General features: G+C 32.5%; 1 protein-coding gene across 4 annotated transcripts in view; it reads right to left on the minus strand.

Annotated features, from left to right (window-relative positions):
* toy (paired box 6 protein twin of eyeless) overlaps nt 1-17,661 on the minus strand; it is a 236,863-nt gene that overhangs the window by 77,449 nt on the left and 141,753 nt on the right. For all 4 annotated transcript variants that reach the window (XM_081737898.1, XM_081737899.1, XM_081737900.1 and 1 more), the window contains exon 5: nt 12,280-12,502. In XM_081737898.1, coding sequence (XP_081594024.1) covers nt 12,280-12,502 — 223 coding nt within the window. The remainder of the gene's footprint in view (nt 1-12,279; nt 12,503-17,661) is intronic.

A 17,661-nucleotide genomic window follows, 5' to 3' on the forward strand; every position in this document is an offset into this window, starting at 1 on the left:
TGAGACAACGATCTTTAGTTTTGCCTAAAAAGTATGTGTGTGTTACGTCAGTGATACTAATATACGACAAACAGTTAAGAGTCTTCATCCTGGCGAAATTAAAATACTGCTAATTTTACAGTAATTATGTGATATCTTCAAATAGATAAAAGATAATTGAAATATGGAACAAGAGCGCCCTCGACAATATTATTTTGCGTGACGTACCGTTATCACAAGTCACCTAGTGTTTTTCCGTTTTCAGCTGTTTAGAAACGCGAAAATAAATGCCGATTTTCAAAATGGCTCGAAATCGAAAGCAGATAAGTGAGTCGTAATAACGGTTTCTTATGTAAAATAATATTGTCTAGGGCGCTCTTTTCCACATTTCGATTATCTTTTATCTATTTGAAGATATCACATAATTACTGTAAAATTAGCGGTATCTTAATTTCGCCGGGATGAAGACTCTTAACACTAGTTCCGCAGGACCTAACTTAGCAATATTTTCTAGCTTGACTAAAGAGTCCACCCGCTTACTTTATTGAAGCTGATGTAACAAACTTAACACTCTTTCTAGAATACTTAGCCTCTTGGTAGCTATGTGAGACAATGTTCTTCCATTTTGCCTCAAAGTATGTCGAGTTGAGTTATCGAAAGTAAGGGTTAAGTTTCAAAGTTGGTAGTCCGTTTCAAGCAAGTTTTGAAAATTTACTGGGAAGAAATGGATAATTTGCTCGTTCTCGTGCTTGATAATATATAAGGAGAGCGAAAGTTGGATTTATTATTTTCTTTATAAGCGGTTATAAACATGGAACTATTTGACAAGCGGACGGAACTACTTCGCGCAAGGTTACCATACGGTTGGATTTTGAGAAATTAACAAGCATTTGTATTCTGAACATGGCTGCAGGTATACAGAGACACTCCATTTGGTATCCTTACGCAGAGACGAGAAATTACACTCTATTAATTTTTAAAAAAAATTGGTCCAAACTTCCCTAACTCTAAGCTAACCGAGACCCTACCCTACTTTACACTATCCTACTCTAATATACCCTTTTAAAGTGGTCCTAAAAACTGATATTTTTTTATAAAATTTTTATAGCTGTTATTACGTTTTGTGTTGAAAACCATATGGATGACCAACTTTGGAATAAATGCCGAAAATAATATAAGAAGCAAACAACACTCCCCTTGCGTCACCCAAGTTATTGGCTATCTTAGATTATTTTTTTTATAGTTATAAAAAATCATGTTTTGTTTCATAAATTAAAGTAATTCATGTGTCATCTAACTTCGTATTTGTTATGAATATCCTACTTAAAATATATTTAGCGTACTATCCCTTTCGGGACGTACCTGCACGATGTACCAACTACAATCACTAATAATTATTGTAATTTGGCGTTGCATTTTATTTCATGCGGCCGGGGATGGCTCGCTACAATTTTGCGGGTTACATGAGTCGTACAGATGTGTCAATCCCATACGAGCGTGTGTACTTGTTTTATTCACGGTTGAACGGGGATTTATAAAGATGTCAAAAATTTTTCCATCCCGAAAGGGCTACTGTTAAAAATAGTATTATGCAGAAAGAACCCCTCACAATCACTATCTAATTTGATGTTGCTTTACAATAACTATAATGGTATTAGTTTTGTGTTTAAAATATATCAAATTGTGTTGTTAACAGCCGATATTGCAATATTTACATATATTGCTGCTTTTGTGTCATTTATGTGATGTTGAATATTCCACAATAATAACGTTTTCGAGATTGTCTAAAACGTAACTTTAAATGGGATGTTGAAACTAATAATTGAAAATTGAAATTGCATTTTTTAAATCTGTTTTTTCTATATAAACAAAATTTTCATTCAGAGCTAGTAGGAAGTTTTTTTTTAATAATAGAAAAATGACCAAGTTGGTTGGAGGGGGCTAAAATCCAGAAGCAGACAAGGGACTCTAGCGGGGAATAGAGGGGAAGAAGAGGTGAGCCGTATTTTGCCGGAAGAACAATTCCCAGTGGGCCCACGGGAAATCCGCTTCAGCCAAAGCCTAGCCCTGGAGACTTGGAAATCTGGACTCGAATGGAAACTCCAGAGTTCTTTAGAGGGACGCATGCGTATTCTATCCACTACCGGTTCCGTCCTATAATTATCCTGTGGTCTCTTCCTATCCGTTAAACTTGGACCAACAAAAAATATAATGCACACACACATATGTACGCAGAAAATACATATTCTATAGCTTAATTGCTGATATTGTAACATCAACTATAACCAATATACATTCACCTGTTTATGCTAGACAAATTTACTTGTATAAACAATATTTCGGTTGATCTAGAATTCCTTTATCAATGGTAAAAAACCTTGATAAGTTTACTTTTTTTAAAAAAATAGTGAAAACATAATTTTAAAAACTTTTTTAAGTTTTTGTTTCGTGATGGATCGTAGAATCATCAATAATTCATCAATTCTGGATAGCAAGAACTTAGATATACTAAAATCTGACCGCAGTAGCTCAGTGGTAGAGCGTTCACCTCTGGTGCATGGGGTCCCTGGTTTGATCCCAGTTCGCAACAAATGAACTTTGTGGTGGACTAACACCGTGTGCATGTATTTCCTAGGGGTTCTCCCTTTTCCTCCTACTTTCTTCATTCCACTTTTTCATTCATTTCTAATCATTACCGTCTTCTTTGGCCTAGCCGGCATAACCGTGGGACGTAAAAATGCAAAGATTTATAAAGATAAAATCTCAAGGCCTAGTTATTAAATATGTAAGATTGATATATTATATATTACACCACATTTTTGAAGAAACTATGAACAATACGGGTAATTATCAGTTACTGTGATAAAAGAAGTGAAAAAGTTATACATTACTGTAGCTCTTAAAAATTTTCAGAAATCTTATAATGCCCTTTATTCATGACCAAGTCTCTTTGTGCAGATGAAATACCGTAAGACTAAATAAATACAGTATTTACATTTACAAATCAAAATGTTTATGATGTTTTCATATGAACATACTTTTATTTAAAAAAATAAACGTTTTGAAAATGACTGTTTTGAATCAGGCAAAAAAAAAAAAATATTATGTAAGTAAATAAACATACATACGTGGTATATAGATACAATGGAAGAAAATATTAATGACTCTTTTTTTCAGATGAAATATTCCAGACACAAACCACAGTAATAATAATTATATTTAAAAAAAAAAAAACGTGAAGCATAATTCATAAATGGCCTAGTCCTGGCATTCTTGCGTCAACATTGCATGGTATTTGTTGATTATATATATATATATATATATATATATATATATATATATATATATATATATATATATATATATATATATATATATCGTTATTGAGTGTGCGTGAATTTATGTTTGTATTATGTATGGTCCTCGGGGACGAATTGTATAAACACGTTTCAACGGGTAAACAATTACTCTATTTCTATAAACAGATAGCTGTTATTTCAACGACACGTTGTATAAATAATAACAGCAAGAAATATCAACACGAACAATTCTAAAAACTATTATTTTTGCAATGGTTTGTAATTTTCGATATATATATTCATATCATTGTATGTGTGTGTGTGTTTGCGATTTTTTTTGTAATACTACGCATGAGATTGATTCATTATTGTTGTATGAGATACGTTGTTTATAATGTAAAGTATTTTGGTATAATTATGTAACCGTTAATTTGGATGTTTTTGGGGAAGATGAAAGTCATATACGTTGGTCAATAGAAACAAGGCATAACATGCTTTTTATCACAGGTAGAATTTAATAATAAATAGTGATTTTGCAAATTAAGAATACATATTTCTTTAAAAGATTAAGTGCTAGGATTAAAAGAAGTTAATGCTAGTACTCGTGTTGATATACTGTGCGTAAGAATTATTTTTCTGTATTGATTCAAATAAACAATAACTTTAATGATGTGATTTTATTCATTTCTTTTCTTTGAAATGAACAGTAATTTTAATAATGTAATTTTATTCATTTCTTTTCATTGAAATGAATATCAATTTTGATGGTGTGATTTTATTGATTTCTTTTCTTTGAAGTGAGCAGTAAATTTAATGATTTTTCTTCTTCCTCGAAATGAGCAGTAAATTTATTTTTATGTTTTTATTAATTTCTTTCCTTTGAAATGAACAGTAACTTTTATGATGTGATTTTATTGATTTATTTTCTTTGAAATATATAGTAACTTTGGTGATGTAATTTTATTGGTTTATTTTCTTTGAAACGAACAGTAACTCTAATGGTGTGATTTTATTGATTTCTTTCCTTTGAAACGAACAGTAACTTTAATAATGTGATTTTATAGATTTCTTTTCTTTGAAATGAACACTAATTTTAATTATATGATTTTATTGATTTCTTTTTTTGAAATGAACAGTAATTTTAATGATGTGATTTTTTGGTTTCCTTTCTTTGAAATGAACAGTAACTTTAATAATGTGATTTTATTGATTTATTTTCTTTGAAATGAACAATAATTTTAATGATTTTTCTTCTTCTTCGAAATGAACAGTAACTTTATTTTTGTGATTTCATTGATTTCTTTTCTTTGAAATGAACAGTAACTTTTATGATGTGATTTTTTTTATTTATTTTCTTTGAAATACATAGTAACTTTAGTGATATAGTTTTATTGATTTATTTTCTTTGAAACGAACAGTAACTCTAATGGTGTGATTTTATTGATTTCTTTCCTTTGAAACGAACAGTAACTTTAATAATGTGATTTTATAGATTTCTTTTCTTTGAAATGAACACTAATTTTAATTATGATTTTATTGATTTCTTTTCTTTGAAATGAACAGTAGCTTTAATGATGTGATTTTATTGGTTTCCTTTCTTTGAAATGAACAGTAACTTTAATAATGTGATTTTATTGATTTCTTTTCTTGCAAACGAACAGTAATTTTAATGATGTGATTTTATTGATTTCTTTTTTCAAAACGAATAGTAACTTTAATGATGTGATTTTACTGATTACTTATCTTCAAACTAATAGTACTGACTAACGTATACGGGCCAAATCTTTAACTTAAATTTATATTATTTTTTAAAGAGTAAAACATGCTAATTTTCTTCCTACACCCCAAAATAAGTTTAAGCATGCTTGAAAGTCAATATCAAAAATTGCGATTTGCTCGGAAATGGTTCTAACAAAAAGGATTGTTTATTTTTCACTATTTCAATAGTCACTAACAACTCTATACTATCTTAAAGTCATTTTTCTAGGAAAAAATGCAGAAAGCTAGTTTGCTCTTGGGGATGGGTTCTTTTCGGCCAATTCTATCAAAAACGACTTGTTCGATTCCATTCATACTTCATAAATAAGTGTTTTATGAACAATTTTAAAATATGGTTTAAGTAAATTTTCTTCTCTTTTTTTTTTTTTTTTTAATCCACAGTGGATACTTTGCTCTTAAGTTGAGTTATTTTTGAACGGTTTTCTCAAAAACTGTTCGCTTGATTTTGTTCACATTTTATAAATAGATACTTTTCTTATGGCCCTACAATATATCGTAAGTCATTTTTATTTCTTTTAAAAAATCTTCACCACACCGTACCATGTTTCTCAGTCTTGCTACGACTTTTTCCACATTTCTCAATGAACATTATAAGTTAGAAAATAATGCTAAAATTCCTCTATGAAATTATTTAATACGTAGAAAATATTATTTAGTGAAGCTTTTAATTATTATTATAATCATTATCGATAATCAAAGAATGTGTCTTTAAATCGTATTGAAGCGAATGTGAAACAAACGATAAGTAAGTTAATTAAAACTAAATAATTACTCTTGAATTGAATGATAATAGCTAACTCGCAGGAACTGACCTTCGATAACAACTTAATAAAAGTTAACTCATTACAATTGAATTGAATGATAATAGTTAACTCGTAGGAACTGACCTTCGATAACAACTTAATAAAAATTAACTCATTACAATTAAATTGAATGATAAAAGTTAACTCGTAGGAACTGACCTTCGATAACAACTTAATAAAAGTTAACTCATTACAATTGAATTGAATGATAAAAGTTAACTCGTAGGAACTGACCTTCGATAACAACTTAATAAAAGTTAACTTATTACAATTGAATTGAATGATAAAAGTTAACTCGTAGGAACCGACTTTCGATAAGAACTTAATAAAATCTAAACAATTACTGTTGAACTGAACGATAAGAACTTAATAAAATCTAAACAATTACTCTTGAATTGAATGATAAGATCTTAATAAAATCTAAACAATTACTCTTGAATTGAATGATAAGAACTTAATAAAATCTAAACAATTACTCTTGAATTGAATGATAAGAACTTAATAAAATCTAAACAATTACTCTTGAATTGAATGATAAGAACTTAATAAAATCTAAACAATTACTTTTGAATTGAATGATAATAGCTAACTCGTAGGAACAGAAGTTCGATAAGATCTTAATAAAAGCTAACTCATTGCTCTTGAATGATAATAGCTAAATCGTAAGAACTGACTTTCGATAATCACATATAAAAATACCATTATATTTGAAATTACGTGCTTTGCTTGTTAGAGAAGTAGGCTTGTGACTAGGGTCACTATTAGCTAACTGTACTATTGGACAGTATTTAGTACCAATACAATTTTACTTTACTTCTACAATAATAGGAAGCATGTGGTTTTTACCTTATCTTTCAACTAACTATATTATTAAATTCCCCTTGCATGTTAAAGGCATACAATTGACCAAGGTTGGAGCGAATATATAGGTGCTCAAGATATATATGATGGTTTTAAGAATGGTTCAATATTAGTACAACAATCACAAGACAACTTGTTCAAGATATATTTACTGATTTTCTGATATTTACTTTTTTCTTTTTTCATATTTATTTATCTTAGGTAGTTTATCTAAAGAATAGTATTGAAGATGCTAAAAATAAATAATTTCTTTAGATACTTCCTGAGAAGTACTCTTCTTTTTACCTCGAAAAGGTAATGTAATGATTATATAGTAAGGAGGTTGTATTTATGGTATAAAAGATGTTAACGGACTTCCCGCTAAAGATAGAAGTTAGCAGCTTCTTCTTGAATGTTCACACATCTCCTTAGTTGGGGATTAGAAGATCCCAGTAGTATCATTAACAGTGAAATGCCTCTTTTTGGCTTCAACTAAGATAAATAAGGACAGGTGTGGCCATAGTTTTAGGTTGAAACTGAGTGCAATTATTTGCTTCTTATTTGAGATAAGTTGATAACAACACCTTTTGGATGCAACCCAAATACTATATTTAACTATTATCCCTAGTCTGCTCATGTTAGGAACCCTTGATTTCATTCATGATAAAGTCCGACAAGTACGATTAATAAGAATGTAAATCTAACTAGAGACCAGGATAACCTGTTGGTACTACTAATAGTAATTGTTATCGGAAGAAGAAGATCAATTTCAGCATGAAAAATGAGGAAAATGACTGCAATAAGAAAGAAGCGTAAGAAAAGGGAAATACGGGCAGATGATTTAGGATCAAACCTACATTCGAAGGAAGATCTTTTCTTAGCGGTCATTGATGAATTTTTTGATAGCAGAGTTGAAATTCTTATGATGATAAAACAAATGATAATAGTGAATAGGACAGTCGTTAGAATGATATTAATTACCTATTTCATTAATATGATCTTTTTGATTGGAAGTCAAATATACTTCATATATTAAATAGGCTAGTCTACTCATTAGTAAATAGAAATATAAAGGAACAATCATTCTACTTCAACAAAGTATCAGTATCAAGCGTCGGCTTCAAATCCAAACTGATGTCTAGGAGAAAAATGGGATAGAAAATGACATAGAAGGCAGGTAGCTAGGAATGTGGAACCAATAATAACATGAAGTCTGTGAAATCCTGTTAGTATGAAGAATGTTGAGCCATATATAGCATCTCCAATAGTAAATGAGCTTCATAATATTCATATGCTTGTAAGCAGGCTTTTCTTCAGAAATAATGTTCCAGGGGGCACACACTTAGTATTCGGAGAGGTATATATTATTATTGTTCTACTTATTATTATATTATAAACGTATTATTTTGGTCTCGTCGGGGGAATAGTGTCCCGCCCAAAAAAAACATGTCTGGAAGAAACATTGCTTGTAAGACTGTGAAGTATAATCCTAGAAGGGTTGTTATAAAAGGCCTTGTGTTGTTTGGGTGTGATTTGCCTCTGTATTAGTCTATGGTGGACTCATGTTACAGTAGCCCCTGAGGCCAGGAGGTATTCATTCATATCATTAGGAAAGTGATTAATAAATATACTTTAAGAAATTTGATAAAAGCTGGCCTTACCAATGCAGTTGAAGCGAGTAAGAAAGACAGAAAAATGACGGAGGTAAAGAGAGAGAAATGATGAATGATCGAGTATGCACTTGGATATTACTTAAGCACAATAGAAGTTATTTTAGAGTTGGGTGTTTAGCAGCTTACCGGTATGCCATACCGGTAAGTCATATTAACAGTATGCTATACCGGCTCATCTCGACCCAATTCGACATTGGTGATGGTGTCTAATGAAATAATGAAATTAAGAATAAGAAACATTCAGATATGCAACTGACAACTAGAAGTCATAACTTTTAGGATTAGGATTACATTTTGGAATTAGATTTCTGGCCTTTTCGGCATTTATGGCCGTGCTAATCCGTCATGTGTGAGGCATGATGTACCTGGGCGATCGTGCTATCCGAGGAAAAGGTGCAAATTCATTCATTCTGATGAAAATACATGTTCGGACAGTTGATGAACTCACGGTCTTTCACTCGCGTATCTCCAGTGTTGAAATGTTAAAAATACAAATCTACACGTACCATTCATTAATAATTATGCTCCTTTGAAATGATTTATTTTTGCAGTTGTACATTATTAATATTTAACATTGAGAGACATTTCAACAACGGATGACGGAAAGTTATTTAGCATTAAGCCTTTTGAACTTATGCCTTAAAATTCATCCATATTAGCTTTTTGTAGTTTGGTTATTTTGACTTCTGCGTCCAGGAAAAGTAATGAATACCTTCTAATAGACCATGCTAACAAAATAACATCCATGCATACGGAACAACGTATAGTTAACAAAGCTTTGTTCAAAGGTACAAGTGAATGCATGTGTAACAATGTTTACTGAAAAAAAAAAAAAACTTTTCATAATGGACCCTCAAGTGAGATAGTGGATGTGTTTTGTACAGGAAGAAAGAGAGTCGAAAAAATTAATTAGTACCTTAGATTGCCAAGTTATTTTTTTTTAAATACAGAGTTTAAAAAAATATGAGTAGAAAAATGTAACTTAGGCAACAAGGGCAACGGCATATTATATATTTCGACCCCTCAAACACAAGAAGTCATCCATGCGCGCATGAATTGTTAGAAAGCGGGAGGTTTTCACCTCAAAAACTAATCTCGTATTATTTGCTCTTTTGTAGCCGAGTCCTGCTGTTGACTCTTTGTGTGCGGTTCGCTGGCGTGAAATCACCTTCATTAGATGTAGGAAAACAAATTTTGTTGATTATTCACAAACATCACAAGGAGAAACAGAACAGACTAATAGCTAACCATATATATATGTTAACATTCATACATAGGTACATTTAGTTTCATACGCATATGTACATACACACACACACACACACTCACATGTATACATAAGAACACACAGATATCATTTGCCCAGTCTGCCCGCTTTAACTACATCACATCATGAAAAATGTATATACATCCACATATAGAAACTCTCGGACAGGTACACACACACACACACACACACACACACACACACACACACACACACACACACACACACACACACACACACAAATTGATATTATAATTATGAAGGTTGTCCACCCGCTGCCTCTTTACATTTATTTCTCTCGGACAGTTTACATAAGATATGTATTTGCTCAGTATATATAAACAGGTATGATTTTCCAGTGCTTGCTTTTATATGTATATATACATATATTCGTATATGTAGCCTATATACGGTGCAGTGTGATGTCATAGTGAATATGATACAAGATAGAAACAACGATCCGAAAAACCAACCCCAGCTAACTGGGGAAAAAAGGTTAGGAAAAAGAATATGAACTATACCGACAAATTACAAGAGACGATCCTTACATCAAAATAAAAGAAAAGGTTCATATGAATCTGAAGAAAAGCGTATAGTAACAGAGCTAAGGTTGTCTAAAATCATAGGAAAGCTACTTTTCAGCACGTGCTATTTCGAATTCAAGAAACCGTAGAGCGGCGGTCTATATCAGCGTAAAGGAAGTCATAGATGCGCAACACAAAAATGTGCAACTGGTGTATAAGGGATTCCTTACAGGGTATAATTCCCAGACATGCTTTCAATATAATTCCCAAACATGCTCTCAACAAAATTCCCAGACATGCTCTCAACATAATTCTCAGATATACTCTCAACATAATTCCAAGGACATGCTCTCAACATAATTTCAAAGACATGCTCTCAACATAATTCTCAGATAGTCTCTCTCAACATATTTTCCAGACATGCTTTCAACATACAGTAATTCCCAGATATATTCTTAACGTAATTCCCAGACGTGCTCTCAACACAATTTCCAGACGTGCTCTCAATATAATTCTCAGACATATTCTCAACATAATTCCAAAGACATGCTCTCAACGTAATTCGCGGATATGCTCGGATTTTAAGGTAGGGTCTAAAGTAGGCAAAAAATAAGCATTGACAACGGTGAACACGGAATGCTTCTGTGGAAAGTTGGAATTGTTAGGGACTGTCAACACCACGATCCCTTGTGTTTAGAATAACACTTGCTGCGATGGTTTTTTTAACGCTTATACGTGGAGTATACAGCGATAAAATACACTGCAGTACCCATTGTACCAAACAGAAGAAACCTTGAAGCTAGCGGTATTAAGAAAATCCGTTAACAACATGTATTACTGTACTTGTCATTCCGATATTCAATCCTGGGTTGGCTATCTTGATCGGTTTTACAAACTAGCATTACACTGGTTGCCAGCAAATGTGCATTATGCAATTATCATTTCCCAAATGTCGTTTTGGTTACCTAACCATCTTATCAAGGGCAGATTTACATTTGATCATATATATTTTTACTTATTGACTAAATTTAAATATATAGACAAGAAAAAGTACCATAAACCAAGAAACAAGATCATTCTTGTTGTAGTGCAAAATTTCGTTTACAAGCTTTTTCAGGCAGCCATCTTGAGTAAGGTTTTTTCTCATTCACACCAGGCAAGTGCTGGGATGGTACCTAACATGGTGCTCAGGTTGCTTTATTCCTTCCCCCGCTGAGAGACGTCATCCCTCGTACTTGATCGGTTAACATGGTTACAGATCAAAACTTAATCCCTAATTCTAGTCCTCACAAAACGAATAACAGAGAAATTTAAGTATTCAGTAATAAATAATCTGAACTTCAAATAGACGTACAACGAGTTGATTTATTGAAAACAATGAAGCAAAGAATATTTTCTAATTGAAATAGAGAGGCAGACAGAGAGGGAAAGGGTCATAAATATTCAGCTATAGAGTTGCCTCCAGTCTGAAACAAAATATAGGGACTGTTCACGGAGATTTCTCTCTAATAATGTAATATAAGAGATAGAACCGTGTTAATCTAATTGATAAAAGGAAAAATGAGAATGGAAAGAATTTAAATCATGTAGGCCCCATATCATATAATACATAATAAAAATATGACCAATTTGAATAGTGTGTAGCTTACACGTTAAGTACCTAAATACATGCATGCCGCTGTTGTGAGGTATCTTTTTATTTTGAAGACTTTATACAATAATGTGGAAATTAATTCCAATAATAATAGTCACCAACTTCGTCAATAAAACAAGGAAGTCGGGACATTTTAAAGTCCCGACTAAGCCACGATAGTAGGCAGGTCATTTTCTCCGTAATTTGTTCTGTCCCGACAAAATCGGGACGGGTAGTAACTCGAGTTTGCTAGAAGATAGCTCAAAGTGTCTCACTACCATTAAGTAAATATAACGAGTTAGTTATTCCCTTAAATTATCAGCAATGGAAAATCATTCAGACAAGTGCGTCATTTGACACATTAAAGACACTTATGCATTCAAATATGTTAACTGGGTACATACAGTTTACAGCTTTTATCCAGTTTAGCATGTCAGCTTTTGTTTGATCTTATACATAGGTAATTTGCTGTTAATACTTACCTCTCTTTGGGATGTCTTCGCGGGTAACCTGACCAGGTAACACAGCAGCTGGATTGGGCGGTAAACTAAGATGTGGTGTAGGGGTTGTTCCAGGGTACCACGCCCAACCAGGCGCCTGGCCATTAAACATTCGAAGTTTATCGTACACGGACTCGTTCTGTGCCGATGCTTGTTGCTCTTTTTGTGCCGCTAAGTTTCGTAATACTCGATTGATTGAGGACACCTGCAAGATAAACGAAAAAGAATATTGATAGAAACACATATTTAGGAAGTAATTTGTGGTTCTGTGTTGCAATTAAGTTTTAACTAAAACGCGTTAGTTTGCAAAAAGCCGAGATATTAAGAAAACATCACTACTTTTTCTGATACTTAAAACATTAAGTAGCTAAGAAGTTAAGGAAACATAACGACTTAGGAAACAACACAACTGTTTATAATTTTTAATATAAATACCTGAGAAGTTAAGGAAACACCATAACTATTAATGCTTAAAAAGTCTAAGTGGCTAAGGAAATACCACGATTGTTTTTGATGATTAAAAATGTAAAAGAAGTTGACGAAACATCACAATTGTTTCTAATAAGTAAATATCACGATTGTTTCTAATGCTTAAAAATGTAAAAGAAGTTTACGGAACATCACAACTGTTTCTAATAAGGAAATATCACAATTAAATCGTTGAGTTCGAAAACCGATCATCTCCATCAAAGCTAATTTGAGAGGAGTGACAAACAAAGCTAAATTAATCAATATATATCTGACATATAGCATTATTTTCATTTTTGGAAAGTAGAAAAATGTTCTACGGTCCGAAAATGAAAACAGTCTCATATGTCAAATGCATACTGACTAATTTAGTTTTGTTTGTTACTCCTCTCATATTAGCTTTGATGGAGATGACCGGTTTTCGAACTCAACGATTCAATTGTTTCCAATGCTTAAAAATCTAGAAATTAATAAAACATCATAACTGTTTCTAGTAAGGAAATATCACGATTGTTTTCAATGCTTAAAAATGTAAATTTAATAAAACATTATAACTGTTTCTAATAAGAAAATATCACAATTCTTTTCAATGCTTAAAAATGTAGAATTTAATAAAACATTATCATTGTTTCTAATAAGGAAATATCACAATTGTTTTCAATGCTTAAAAATGTAGAATTTAATAAAAACATTGTCATTATTTCTAATAAGAAAATATCACGATTGTTTCCAAAAATGTAAAAGAAGTTAACAAAACAATACAACGGTTTCTAATGCTTAAAAAGAATTAAATGCCTAACAAATTAATTGGGCAAGAAATCTTGAAAACATCACAACTATTTCCAATCGCAAATAAATAAATGAATGGCGGAGACATTAAGGAAATATCATAACCGTTTTTAATGATTTAAAATTAGGTAGCTGAAAGATACGGAAATATCAGGACTGTTTCAAATGATTAAATGTGTAAAGGGCTGTACAAAAAATATCGAAACTGTTTCTGATACATAAAACATTCAGTCGTTGAATAGTTAGGAAACATTACTATTTTTTGTCTAATACCTAACCAATTAAGTGGCTAAAAAGTTGAGGAAACGTCACGACTTATTTCCAATTGTAAAAATAAATGAGTTGATAAATCACTGAAACATAAATCAAGGGAATAACACAACTGTGATCATATTAAAAAGAAATTGGTCTCAGTATTAATGAGATCATAAATATTTACAGTCCATAATGAATAAATAAGTAAATGGCTATGTCTCATTTTTTTAAAAAAAAATATTTGAGGATTGAAGAGGTCCATCAAAGCGAAATTAAAATATTGCTAATTTTACAGTATTTATGTGATATTTTCAAATAGATAAAAGATAATCGAAATATGGAACAAGAGCTTGATAGAAAATATTATTTTACATGAGATTTATCGTTATCACAATTTACTTATCTGCTTTCGATTTCCAGCCACTTAGAAAATCGGCATTTATTTTCGCGTTTCTGAATGGCTGAAAACGGAAAGCTACTAGGTGACTCGTGATAACGGTACCTCGTGCAAAATAATATTGTCTTGCGCGCTCTTGTTCCATATTTCGATTATCTTTTATCTATTTGTATATATATATATATATATATATATATATATATATATATATATATATATATATATATATATATATATACCACATAATTACTGTAAAATTAGCGGTATTTTAATTTTAAAGTGATTAGGCCTCTTAAGATGAAATTATCAACGTCTCCAAAAAAAAAAAAAAAAAAAAAAAAAAACTTAATAATATTTAAAGAGAAATAGACATAAAGAGTAACAAGAAATGAAACTGAAATAGATATTTTAGAGCTAAGTTGCCAAGGAACACAAACTCCACTAAGCATAAAGGTTTCCATTGTGTATTTTTATCTCTATTTACGAAATACGAGTGGTAGCATGTTTGAGAGTAGTCTGAGAGGATCTTGTTGAAGTTAGCAATAAACAAAGGCTAACAATGTGAGAATTCCACATATCCTTAAATGCGTGACTCAACACTACAGTGTGTGTGTGTGTATATGTATGTGCACATTTTCAGTACATAATAGCACTAAACATACGTGAGTGACCATTAGTTGAGGGTAATGCTGATGAGTATTGTCCATTAAGCAAGGAGATACGCAACATTAAATCTCTTGTTGTTAGTAAAAGATGGACTTCTAGACTGAGACAATTATGAAGGAAAGAACTTTTCCCTCAGTATATAATAGTATACATGAATACTTTGAATAACTAGGGCTTTCACTCTAACTCGGTTTATCGTATTGCATATAGCTACAGGGTGTACCATTAAGGACTTTACAATTTTGAAAACTCCTATTGATTTCTTCATTCATCTTACAGACAGGGATTTGGGGGTCATTTAATAACAAAATGCATCAAGTTTAGACTCATGTAGTACACTAGTTCAGAAAAATAAAATACAGCAAGCGCTAACGGAGTTGTAGCAAAGTTAGCTGTCTTTACTGGTTCCTAACCTGCTAGCTGCGTGTTTTGGTTAGAAGTCTGCGACAACTATGCAACGTAATTTTAGTACAAAGTATGGTAAAGATCCTCCCAGTGGCTTACTATTTATCAATAATATAAGTGTTTTACTGAAACTGGACGTTCAGCAAGAACAATAAATCTTCAGGTCGTCCCCGTACGTGTGAAGACATTGTAAAGCAAGTGAGACTTCAAATGGGATGTGTGCCGTCGCATCACTAATGGAAGCGATATTGAACCTCTTTAGGTATAAGATATGAAAAAAATTTGATGATTTGCTACAAAATGACATCAAAATCGTGTCTGTTCGCTAAATAAATAGACATAAATCAATGTTTTCAAAGTTGTAAAATCATTTTTGGTATACCTTGTATTTACTTTGATAATAGGTTTGCCAATTCAAACTTTTTAAAAAATAATCAAACAAAAACAGTAAATTGCAAGCATTCATGAAGATATAGATGGAAAACTGAAATGAAATGAAATCTTTTTTTGATAGTTTAGGCTAAGGGAACCTAGGCCATAACCCCACGATTATGGCCTATAAGTTAAAAGAGACGGATGATTAAGGTACGTGAATGATGATGGAAGAATCGTTGGAGAACCCCAAGAAAGCTAACGAACGCGATGTTGTCAACCACTGGGCCATCGTCCCCCAAGATATAGATGGAAATGCTGTTTTAATCGAATCGGATGATATTAAGAGTCCTCATCCCGGTGAAATTAAAATACCGCTAATTTTACAGTAATTAGGTGATATCTTCAAATAGATAAAAGATAATCGAAATGTCTAACAAGAGCGCCCTAGACAATATCATTTTACATGAGATACCGTTATCACGACTCACTTATCTGCTTTCGATTTCGAGCTAGTTTGAAAATCGATGTTTACTTTCGCGTTTCTAAACAGCTGAAAACGGAAAGCCACTAGGTGACTTGTGATAAAGATATGTCACGCAAAATAATATTGTATATGGCGCTCTTGTTTCACATTTCAATTATCTTTTGTCTATTTGAAGATATCAAATAATTACTGTAAAATTAGCGGTATTTTAATTTCGCCTGGATGAAGCCTCTTAACTACAATAATAATTGAAGAATGGAGACACAGTAACTCAGTGATAGAGTGCTCACCTCCTGTGCAAAAGGTTACTGGTTTCGATTCTGTGTCATACGAGTTTGTGGTGGACAGCATTGTGTCTGTGGGTTTTCTCGAAGTTTTTCCTGCTTCTACCTTCTATATTCTCATTTAATCAATTCCTTTCATTATTGTCCACTTTCATTAATCATACATCTCCTTTATCTTTCAGGGCACAGCTGTACTCCTGAAAAGTAGACCTGAAACATTTTATTTTTCATTTACAAGTGAAGGAATACGTAGCACCTTTTTTCTACAACTTTTGTATGTTTAAGAGAATGTTCTATTTTTCTATTCTTTATTTTTTTAGTACCGCAAATGGGGAAGAAGAAATTCAATTAAAACCCATTATAAATAACAATAGTGAAACGGTGACCCGGAAGAACTAGAAGCAGTCATACCACTAACCCACGAGACCCAGTGAGCCGGATATATTTATGACCTGGTGACCGGAGAAACGAGACCCAGACCGAGTCCCGGGTGACTCGGACCAAAAGTGTTATCCAAGCGACACAGACTCGAATGACTCGGACAAAAATCGTGATCCAAGTGACAGATGGGAATGATTTAGACAAGAATCATGAGCCGAGTGACTCAGTCCCGAAAGACTCGAACAAAAGTCGTAAATCAAACGACCCAGACCCGGATGATCGGACAAAAATCGTGATCCAAGTGACCAAGTGACCTAGACTCAGATGACTAACAAAAAAACATGATCAAGGTGATCCATGCCCGAATGACTCGGATGAAAATCATGATTCAAGTGACACAGACCAGGATTACTCTAACAAAAATCATAATCCAAACAACCTAGACCTGGATGACTTGTACAAAAACCATGATTCACATCCAAGCGACACAGACCCGAATGATTCGAAAAAAAAATCGTGATCCAAGTGACACAGACGCGGATAACTCGGACAAAAATCGTGATCCAAGTGACAGATTGGAATGATTCAGACAAGAATCATGATCCGAGTGACTCAGTCCCAAAAGACTCGAACAAAAGTCGTAAATCAAACGACCCAGACCCGGATGATCGGACAAAAATCGTGATGCAAGTGACCAAGTGACCTAGACTCAGATGACTAACAAAAAAAACATGATCAAGGTGATCCATGCCCGAATGACTCAGATGAAAATCATGATTCAAGTGACACAGACCAGGATTACTCTAACAAAAATAATAATCCAAACAACCTAGACCTGGATGACTTGTACAAAAATCATG

This window comes from Thermobia domestica, chromosome 14 (genome assembly GCF_964235325.1).
Source record: "Thermobia domestica chromosome 14, izTheDome1.hap1.1, whole genome shotgun sequence".
NCBI lineage: Eukaryota > Metazoa > Arthropoda > Insecta > Zygentoma > Lepismatidae > Thermobia > Thermobia domestica.